Raw genomic sequence first — 11,476 nt, forward strand, 5'->3', positions numbered from 1 at the left:
AGTGACAACATGATGCCAGATATGTAGTCCACACATCCCAATGACCAGCAGATCATGGTCCCTTCGGCTTCTTTCAAAAGGCAAAACACTGACTGTCTTCACAAAATTCAGAACAGAACATCTAATGTCAGATATGATTCCACAATTAGGCAACACTTGCTGAACAATCCTGTGTATGCTAAATATTACTTACACCCAATTTAAGATTGTCAGATCACAATGTAGCTTATTTACACTTGTTAGATGTTGCATATATTCATATCCAGGAAGCTGTGCTCTACCAGCAAAAGAAACATATCATTGCATCTTTTTGTAAAACAATATTCAGAAAAATTATATGGGTTACAAGCGAAACAAGTTAAAATCAATTGAAAAGCAGTTTGTTGCACACAGCTTCCTGTTATTAAATCTTGCGGTTTACAAACACAACATAAACAAGAAAACCGACTACCCAAGACCAAAATAACCCGCATTTTACTGAGCTGGTGGAGTTTGATAAAAAACATCAGTAATTGAAAGAACACATGTACTGATCTCCAAATGCAAATAATCAGGCATCTTGCTGCGCTACTGAAAACATATTTAAATCTGGCGAGCGGGCGTTTTAAAGGAAGCGTACTCCCGCGAACTAAGGTTTATTTATTTTTTAATCGTAATTTTAAACTAGGTCCCGAGTGTTAACCCAGTCGCTCGTTCACCGGGGCTCTTTGTAGGGGAGGCGTGAACAGTTCGCGCCAAACCAGCCAGCTGCCATCCCCCGCCCCCCATTGTTTACAAAACAAAACGCCAAAACAGATTTAACAAAGTGAGGAAAAGACAGCAAAACTGCACGGGCCACCCACTCCCCGAATGACAATTGTAAAACGGTCGCGGGGTTGAAGCTGCACAACGAGCTCCTGCACTCACCCTCGCCGCTTCTGATGCTCGGAGGTTGCAACAATCAGGGACACCTGTATAACCTTCACTCCGATAGCACACCGAGACTGAATGGAACCCCGCGGGACAATGGGAATGTTCCATCAGCGGAAAGAGAGGGGGGGGTCAGCGCAAATTACCAGCTCTCAGTGCTCGCAGAGACGGCGTTACTACCGTTACTGTTCGCTGCACACCGATTGCTTTTCTCCTGAAATTCTACCGGCTAATTCATTTTATGACTGACGGAGTTCACATTTTATGCCACAATGATTGTTGGATGACTGAGCTCCCCTCTGATGCGCCAATGGTGCGGCCCTGCTGTAGGAACGCGCGCTTGTCTTTTTGGCGCGCTCAGCCTGGTCGCTCTGACTCGGTGAGTGCGGCTTGCAAGCGGGCCTGGGGAGGAAGAGAACTAGGCTTGTGGTTGTGAGTGAGGGGAAAGGAAATGGAAAGTTGTTTTTCAACACTAGTACTTCTGGCCCAATGTAATCTCCAGGCTGGTCACTTAGCTGGCGATCGCGGTTTTATTTTTCAGAAAAAGGATAGCCCATGCTGGAAATTCTGGAATTTAAAAACTGAAAATGCTGCAAATACTCGGCAAATCAGGCAGCATCTCTGGATATTCCTTCAACCCAAGAATAAATTAAGTCTTGCATTTGTTTAGTACTTTTCGTTACCGTTGGATATATTATGGGTAACCACATCTCCCGGTTTTACATTATATTTACTGGCATCCTAACAATTTTCTCAAAATAGCTCAAATCGCAGAATTGTTTCGGCACACTAGTAGGACATTCGTTCATGGTATCTGCACCAGCTCTCCAAATGAGCATCATGACTTAGTGCCATTCCCCTGCATTTTTTCCATACCCCATCTAACACCCACTAGAATGTCTCGACTGAACTTGCCTCCAGCACACTTCCAGGCAGTACATTCCAAACCCACAATATTTGTGTAAAAAGTATTTTTCACATCACATTTGCTTCCTTTACAAATCACTTTAAATCTGCCCTCTCATTCGTGATCCTTTTGCGAGGGGGGACAGTTTCTCTCTAATCTGCCCAGCTCCTCATGATTCTGAACAGCTACCAAATCTCAGCCTTCTCTCCGAGGAGAGCAGTGCCATCTTTTCCAATCTATTCTCTTAACTGAAGTTTCTCATGTTCCTGTTTGCGGTGTTTCCCTCTTTACGTGAACCATATCAGAGCTCAGTCTCGCACACAACGATGTGGCATTTACCCTTCACATTGCCTCACTACATATGCCTCCAGTATTGGCCCCAATTCCTTCACCCGTTTAGCCTTTACCCCCTTCCACCAAACTCAACTCTTCCCCTATGATCCATTGATACATGCCAGACGTACTGCCCTCCTCTGACCCCGAACAGGAGAGAATCCTCTCCTGTAAGGATGATGACGGCATCACCGGGAAATCATTATCATCATAGAATTTACAGTGCAGAAGGCGGCCATTCGGCCCATCGAGTCTGCACCGGCTCTTGGAAAGAGCACCCTACCCAAGGTCAACACCGCCACCCTATCCCCATTACCCAGTAACCCCACCCAACACTAAGGGCAATTTTGGACACTAAGGGCAATATATCATGGCCAATCCACCTAACCTGCACATCTTTGGACTGTGGGAGGAAACCGGAGCACCCGGAGGAAACCCACGCACACACGGGGAGCATGTGCAGACTCTGCACAGACAGTGACCCAAGCCGGAATCGAACCTGGAACCCTGGAGCTGTGAAGCAATTGTGCTATCCACAATGCTACCGTGCTGCCCAAATCCGAGAACATCCTCCTAACAAAGCTCTGTACATGGAGGTACCTAAACATGCGTGTTCTGCACAAGTTTAGTATAACCTGGCATTTATGCTCAATATCCCTATTGATAAAGTTGAGGATGCTGTAAACTTTATTACCCATTCTCTCAACCTATCCTGCCAACTTAAGTGACAAATGCGCACAAACATATGGATGATAATGGAATAGTGTAGATGGGCTTTAGATTGGTTTTACAGGTCGGCGCAACATCGAGGGCCTGTACTTCGCTGTAATGTTCTATGTCCAGGTCCCTCTGCTCCAGAATCTCCTTTAGAATGATATTATTTGATATTTTCTTCAGACCAAAATAGGCCATTTCACACTTCTCTGCAATAAATTCCATCTGCCGCTTGTCTACCCATTCCACCAACCTGTCTACGGTCTTTTGGATTTCTACACTATCCTCACAGTTCACATTGCTTTAAAGTTTTGTTTCATCTGCAAGTTTTGAAATTGTGCCCTGTACACCAAAGTGGAGATGATTAATTTATATCAGGAAGAGCAAAGATCCAAACAATGACCCCAGGAGAGCTCAAATACAAATCTTCCTCCAGTATGAAAAACGCCACTCTGTTTCCTGTCACTGAAATCAACTGCATATCCATGTCACTACTATCCCTTTTATTCTATGAGTTATAATTTTGCTCACAAGTCTGTGTGTGGCACTTCATCAAATGTCTTTTGGAATCCATGGACACCACATCAGCAGCATTACATCATTTGCCACTTTTACTTCATTAGAAAACTCCAGCAAGTTAGTTCAATACAATTTGCTTTTAACAAATCCATACTGGTTTTATTTAATCACCTCACATTAATTTTACCTGAATTATTTCAGCTTCCCACCACTGAGGTGAAACCGATGGGCCTGTAATTGCTGGGCTTATTTTTAACATCCTTTTTTGAACAAGGATATAATATTTGCAATTCTCTCATCCTCTGAATCCACCCCGAGTCTAAGGAAGACTGAAAAAGTATGGCCATGTTTTTGCAATTTGCACTCTCATTTCCCTCAGTACCCTTGAATGTATCTAATCCACTCCTGGTCCCTTATCAATTTTAAGTACATACAGCTTATTCAGTACCTCCTCATGATCAATTTTAAATCCTTCAGGTGTCTGAATTACCTCCCCTTTCATCATGATCTGTGCAACATCTTCCTTGATGCAGTCTCCTATACATTGGGGGACCATATACTGATCACTGCTGAACTCTTCTGTTCAGTCCCCAAGCTTTACCTTGTTCTACTGATTACTGGTCTCTTCAATGCTTTATCTCACTGTAACCCTCTGCTTCCTATACTTTTCCAATAAAGGTAAATACAAGTTTGAAAAATACCACCTAATTTTTCTACAATGCCTTCCGTCCTCAACATTGAGTTTCAGCAATCGAAAGCTTAATCATCACCCCCAATTAACAAAATTGAAGCTTGTCGGTGGGATAGCAACAGCTTGGATAAAAGAGTGGCTTAAGGACAAAATAAGCCAATCATGGTAAATTATTATTTTTCCATACTGGAGGATGGTAGACTGTGATGTTCCCCAAGGGTCAGTGCTGAGATCGCTATTTTCCTCCCCGGGGCTGGAGAGGAACTTAGAGTGGGAGGAGAAGGATCTAGTTATTGTGGTCCATGTGGGTACGAATGACATAGGTAGGACTAAGGAAAAGATTTTGCTGAGAGAAAATGAACAGCTAGGGGCAAAATTTAAAAGCAGAACCACAAAAGTAATCATCTCTGGATTAATACTTGAGGCGCAAGCAAATTGGCATAGGGTAACTACAATCAGACAGTTGAATGTGTGGCTCAAAAATTGTCATGGGAGAAATGGGTTTTGATTCATGGGTCACTAGCACCAGTACTGTGGAAAGAGAGAGCTGTACTGTTGGGATAGCTTTCACTCAAACTGCACTGGGACCAGAGTACAGGTAAATAGTATAACTAGGGCTGTAGAAAGGACTTTAAATGGTCATGGGGTTCATGCGAGGGAATATTTACAAAGTTACCAAGAAAGAACAAGGCAATAGTGCAGGGTCAATATACAAGTAATGATAACCATAGTGTGATAGGATGGGATAGAACATATAAAGCAGAAAATAGAGTCAGGGTAACAACATGGATGAATTGACTGCACAAATTGAAATAAATGAGTATTATATGATAGACGTTACAGAGCTGTGGTGCAACGTGACCAAATCTGGTAACTGAATATTCAACAGTATTTGACATTCCAAAAGGATATAAAGAAAGGAAAAGGAGATGGGGTAGCTCTGCTAAGACAGAATGAGAAAAGAATAGTAATGAGATATTATTTTGGCCTAGCTGTTCAAGATGTAGAATCAGTTTGAGTGGAAATAAGGAATAGCGAGGGAAAGAAGTCACTGGTGGCAGTGGGATATGGGCCACCTAGATGTAGCTACACTGTAGGAAATAGCATAAATCAAGAAAAAATGGGGGCATGTCAGAAAGGTACTGCAATAATCCATGGTGATTTTAATCTTAATATAGTTTGAAGAAATCAAATTGGCAAAGGTAGCCTTGAGAATGAGTTCTTCGAATAGTCAGGGCATGTTTCTGAGATCAGAACATTCTGGAACCAACCAGAGAACAGGCTATTTTAGAACTGTTAAATGTGCAATGAAACAGGATTAATTAATTGTCTTATAGTAAAGGATCCTCTAGGAATGAGTGACCATAGCATGATGGAATTTCACCTTCAGTTTGAGAGTGAGAATCTCTGGACTAAAATTAATGTCTTAAAATTAAGTATAATGGCAGAGTTGGCTAATGTGGACAAGGAAAACAGTTTACAAGGTTATCAATGTATTATTAATTACATGTTAAGATTTAATGGAAATTACATTATTAAACAGGGGATTGGTATTTGTATACCTATAAATGAGGAAACCCCTCACTCCTGACCGACAGGCACCTGATGCGGAAAGGGATGGGGAAGGAGGAGGACCTCCTCGTGAACCTGCTCCTGGGTCTGCCAAACTCACCATAAACAGGTCCAGGCAGTGAATAATTAAGGGGGAATTGAGCGGCTACGTTCGCGGCTGGGTGTCCCTGGAGAGGGAGCGCGGGTGTCTAGCAGCACTGTCGAGGCATTCCGTGCCCCAGCACAGTAACAATTCCTCAAACTTGGTCACCAGCAATCCATATCGTGCCACAAAGCCCTCCGCTGAACCCCTCGATTCAAACTTAATCTTCTCCAACTGGAGGAAGTCGTACAGGTCCCTTAGCCAGGCCGCCAGCCTCAGCGGCGTTATCAACTGCCATTCCATCAAAATACTTCGCCGGGCAACGAGAGCGGCGAAAGACATCGGCCTTACTCCCCTCCATCAGCTCCGATATTATGATACCCCAAAAATCGCCACCATAGGACCCGGCGTGACCCTATGTGGGGCTGTTATAGAATAGAATAGAATTTCAACAGTGCAGAAGGAGTCCATTCGGCCCATTGAGACACACCGACCCTTGGAAACAGTACCCTACCTTGGCCCAAGCCCCAACCCTATTCCCGTAACCCAGTATACCCACCTAACCTTTTGGACACTATGGGGCAATTTAGCATGGCCAATCCACCTAACTGCACATCTTTGGAAACTAGAGCACCCAGCCAAAACTCATACAGACATGGGGAGAATGTGCAAACTCCACACAGACAGGCCGGAATTGAACCCGGGTCCCTTGCGCTGTAAGGTAGCAGTGTTAACCACTCTGCCACAATAAAACCCTCCTCAGTTTATTTGATTTAATTTAATTGGTTATTCCATTTATTCAAAAATGGAAATAGGTCCAAGCAGTGGTGATCAAGGGGATCGTCCTGCCCACTGTCTGCCCCTCTACTGTGGCTATATTTGTGTCCGGGTGGGTGTCCCGAGAAGGGAGTACACGGTGCCTGCTGGCACAGTCAAGGTCTTCCATGTCCGGTTGGCACCGTGAGACTGGGATGTTTTATCGATCGCATTAATCGCATTTTGATTTAATGTTTTAATTTCCTTTGTGATTTGTATTTGTTTGATGCAGTATCCCTTTAAAGAGCCAATCTCCTGATTTGGAATTGATCTCTTGATTTATCCCTTAGTTTGTTTAATTTAGATTAATTGGTTATACTAAAGAGTATACATGGGGAAAGGCCCCAAAAGAGTATAAATGGGGATAGCTGGGACACTGCTATGTTGGAATAATGTTGACACTAAACTAAATCAATAAACTTTTTCCAGCAATGATAATTACTGTGCCTTAGTTTTAACTTCACCAATTGGTGTGGATCCAGTTAACAACATTACGATGGTGATTGACATTAAATGAGATATTTCATGGGGCAGCACGGTGGCACAGTGGTTAGCACTGCTGCCTCACGGCGCCGAGGACCCGAGTTTGATACCAGCCCCGGGTCACTGTCCATGTAGAGTTTACACATTCTCCCCATGTTTGCGTGGGTTTCACCCCCACAACCCAAAAGATGCGCAAGGTAGGTGAATTGGCCACGCAATATTGCCCCTTAATTGGAAAAAAAATTAATTGGGTACTTTAAATTAAAAAAAATATATTTCACAACTCTCAATAAAGATATATTCCATTGAGAAAGAAATACTTTATGAGAAGGATGCATCGTAGAATATGTGAGTAAATTAGCAGGAAGTATAAAACAGTAACCTTCCACGGCTATATAAAAAAGGAAGAATAGCTAAAGTGAGCTGACGGGATGAGACTGGGGAATTAATGAGGAGAAACCAGGAAATGTCTGAGGCTTTGAACACATATTTTGGATGTCTTCACTGGAAAAGAATCAAAACGTCCCAAGAATAGTTGAAAATGAAGGCAAAAAAGAAAGTAAAGAACACCATAGAATCCCTACAGTGCAGAAGGAGGCCATTCTGAACATCCAGACTGCACCCACCCTCTGAAACAGCATCCCACCTCGGCCCACTCACCCACCCTATCCCTGTAATCCTGTAAACTCACCTAACCCGCAAATTACAGGATCCTAAAGGACAATTTAGTGTGGCCAATCTACCTAACCTGCAGATCTTTGGACTGTGGGAGGAAACCGGAGCATCCACAGGAAACCCACGCAGACACAGGGAGAATGTGCAAAATACAAACAAACAGTCACCCAAGGCCGAAATTGAACCCAGGTCCCTAGTGCTGTGAGGCAGCAGGCTAACCACTCTAACACATGCCACCCATCCAACCAACTGCACCCCCACTCCTCACCAAGGAGTCCAGATTGCTGTGGAGACAAATATTTTTACATGCATGTTGTCGCCTGGTGCTATGGATAGTGATGCTAGAGGCTGAGATTTCTTTCCATCACATTGCTCACCAGGAATCTCACCCATTCCTATCACTGCCATTGACGTATGATGGAAAGACTTACAGACTGATGTTCAACCTGATTGGTCATTTCATGAATGCACCTTCCTTGGCCATCAAGTCCTGGCGTGGGAACTGAACCCAGAGCTTCTGACGCAGAGGCAGGGACGCTACCGACTGCACAACTAGACCTCCAAAACAATCATTAACACTACAGAAAAGCGGGCCCTAAAAGGTGGGATGTGCCGCACCTGACATTAGCGGGGAGGGTGCAGGTGGTGAAGATGAACATACTGCCAAGATTCCTGTTTGTGTTTGAGTCCCTCCCGATTTTCCTCCCCAAGGCCTTTTTTCGGAAGGTAGATGCGTTAATCTCGGAATTTGTGTGGGCAAGGAGCTGCCTTTATTCCCTCAGATGCTGGAGTATCCAGTTTTGGAGAAAATGTTGCTCCCGGATGAGGGGGGGATAGTATTATTGAAGATATATGGGTGGTTGGGGGAGCAGGGCACGGTCTTAGTGAAAAGGATGAAGCAGAAGTAGGAGGAGGAGTTGGGAAGGGAGATAGGATGGAGACTTTGGTGTGAAGTAATGCGCCGAGTGAACTCAACCTCCTCCTGCACAAGTGTGAGTCCTATACAATTTAAGGTGGTGAACAGGGTCCACATGACTCAGGCCCGGATGGTTGGGTTTTTTCCAGAGGTAGCAGCTGGGTGCGAGAGGTGTGCGACGGGGACGGCGAACCATGCCCATATGTTCTGGAGGTGTGAGAAGTTGGAGAACCTTTGGGAGGTGGTGTTCAGGAACGTATTGAGGATTGTAGGGGTTGAGATGAAGCCGGACCCTTGGTGGTGATCTTTGGATTTGGATGTATTGTTACGTGTTCCGAGGTACAGTGACAAGTATTGTTCTGCGTACAGTCCAGATAGATGGTTCCATACCTGAAAAACATAGGACATATGATACAGACATCGGGTGAAGCATACGGAGTGTAGTGCTACTGAGTAGAGAAGATGCGTGGAGAGATCAGTTCAGTCCATAAGAGTGTCATTTAGGAGCCTGGTAATAGCGGGGAAGGAGAGCGTTTGAATATGTTACTGTGTGTTCAAAGACTTCTGTATCTCCTGCCCGATGGAAGAAGTTGGAAGAGAGAATAACCCGGATGGGAGAGGTCTTTGATTGTGCGGCCCGCTTTCCCAAGGCAGCGGGAGGTGTAGATAGAGTCAATGAATAGAAGGCGGGTTCGCATGATGGACTGGGCTGTGTTCACGACTCTCTGTAGTTTCTTACGGTCTTGGACCGAGCAGTTGCCATACCAGGCTGTGATGCAGCCTGATAGGATGCTTTCTATGATGCATCTGTAAAAATTGATAAGAGTCAATGTGGACTTGCCGAATTTCCTTTGTTTCCTGAGGAAGTATAGGCTTTCTTGGTCGTTTCTTGGAGTGTCAGAGGTGCCGGAGCTGCTGGAGGGAAAAGGGACCAATGCCATGGTCTTCGTCTCTCTGATTGCCCGACGACGGATACTTTTGACTTGGAGGTTGACCACGCCGCCAGGGGTAGCGGCATGGTTGGGAGACTTGTGCGAGTTTCTCAGGTTGGAGAAAATCAAATTTGCCCTTAGGGGGTTGGAGGAGGGCTTTGAGATACGATGGAGGTCGTTCATGGCTATATTTGAGGAGCTGTTTGTCACGGGGGAGGGAGGAGTAAATGGGGAAAAATGTACACACTATTGGATGTTAAAGTTGTGTTATTATGTTGAATATGTTTGGAATAAGATATCTTTTTAAAAAACTACAGAAAAAGCATGATGAAACCTAATGGGACTAAAAGTTGACAAGTTGCTTGGACCTGATGGCCTGCATCCTTGGATCTCAAAAGCAGTGGCTGTAGAGAAAGAGGATGCATTGGTTATAATCTTCCAAAATTCCTTAGATTCTGAAAAGGTTCCAGTTGATTGGTAAATCACTAAAGTAACAATTCTATTCAAGAACTGGGACAGACAGAAAACTATATGCCAGTTAGTCTACTGTCTCATTGGGAAGATTAAGAAAGTCATAGCAGGATATTTAGAAAATCATAATACAGTTACGCAGAAGAGAAGAACAGGGTAAAATTGTTTCCCTTGGTGGAGAATTCTACAACCAGGGGACATAGATTCAAGATAAGTGGCAGTGTGGAGAGGACATGAGGAAAAACATTTTTACACAGACGTTACTGGGTGTCTGGAATTCGCTGTCCAAGTTGGTGATGGAGGCAGAGACCCTGAACTCTTTTTTGTTAAATTTAGAGTACCCAATCATATTTTCCAATTAAGGGGCAATTTAGCATGGCCAATCCATCTATCCTGCACATCTTTGGGTTGTGGGGGTGCAACCTACGCAAACATGGAGAGAATGTGCAAACTCGACATAGACAGTGACCCAGGGCTGGGATCGAACCTGGGACCTCAGCACCGCGGGGCAGCAGTGCTAACCACTGCGCCACCACACAGCCCTCGACCCTGAACTCTTAATAAGCACCTGGATCTGCATCTTGAGTGTTGTAAACTACAGGACTATGGACCGGGTGCAGGAAGGTGGGATTAGAAAAGGCACCTGGGTGTCCTTGGACTGGCATGGACATGATGGGCCGAATGGCCTCCTGTGCTGTAACCATTCTATGGAGAGATGGCGGTGTAATGGCAATATCAGTGGACTGGTAATCCAGTGACCCAGGATAATGCTCTCTGGATTGTTAAGGAATGGGCTAAGAAACATTCCAATTAGATGTCTCATTGATCCAATAATTGGCACTGATATGTAAAGAGGCTCCAGGTGGCCGTTCGTGCATGTAACATGATGATAGAGTTTGGTGCTGAGTGTGTTCAAAGGAAAAATAAAGGTGTTTGGGAAAAGGAGCAGAACTCTTGACTCTTTACTCAACAGCAGCCAGAGGCTAACATTGGGAGCAGAGAATGGTTGCTTATAAATGTAAAGATACTTTTCCAGGAGAAGAAAAAAAAATATGCATCAACCTAGGAGTGAGTGAGAAGGAAAAAAAGAAAATATGGCTGAACCTAGGATACAGATGTCCGGATATGACTATCCACCATTATTTTCTGAAGGGATCGTACGAGCAATGGAGAAGTGCAGTTGTTATGTGGACTAAAGTAACTGCCTTGGGAAAGAGGAAACAAGGTATGGCAGTGGCTCTTTCTCTACCTTACGAGTAAAATCCGAAGCAAAGTATTTTCTGAACTGGAATTGGAACAATTAGACTCAGAAGAAGGTCTGGAGACTATTACGTTTGATGGATAAGATTTATCAAAAGGATGACTTGTTAAGTGTGTTTGAAGCTTGGTCAGAATTCGATAGATTCCAGAAAACAGAGGATATCTCTATTGAGGACTATATAATGGAATTTAGCAG

The 11,476-nt window shown here is 44.1% G+C and overlaps 1 protein-coding gene across 1 annotated transcript in view; it reads right to left on the reverse strand.

The window, feature by feature from the left end:
• The window catches only part of cdca7b (cell division cycle associated 7b), a 27,664-nt gene extending 26,629 nt beyond the window's left edge, over positions 1-1,035 (reverse strand). Inside the window, exon 1 of the mRNA XM_072509216.1 lies at positions 907-1,035. Within this exon, the coding sequence (XP_072365317.1) occupies positions 907-1,020 (114 nt within the window). The 5' untranslated portion in view covers positions 1,021-1,035. The remainder of the gene's footprint in view (positions 1-906) is intronic.
• Between the last annotated feature and the right edge of the window lie 10,441 nt (positions 1,036-11,476).

Source organism: Scyliorhinus torazame, chromosome 6 (assembly GCF_047496885.1).
Source record: "Scyliorhinus torazame isolate Kashiwa2021f chromosome 6, sScyTor2.1, whole genome shotgun sequence".
Taxonomy (NCBI): domain Eukaryota; kingdom Metazoa; phylum Chordata; class Chondrichthyes; order Carcharhiniformes; family Scyliorhinidae; genus Scyliorhinus; species Scyliorhinus torazame.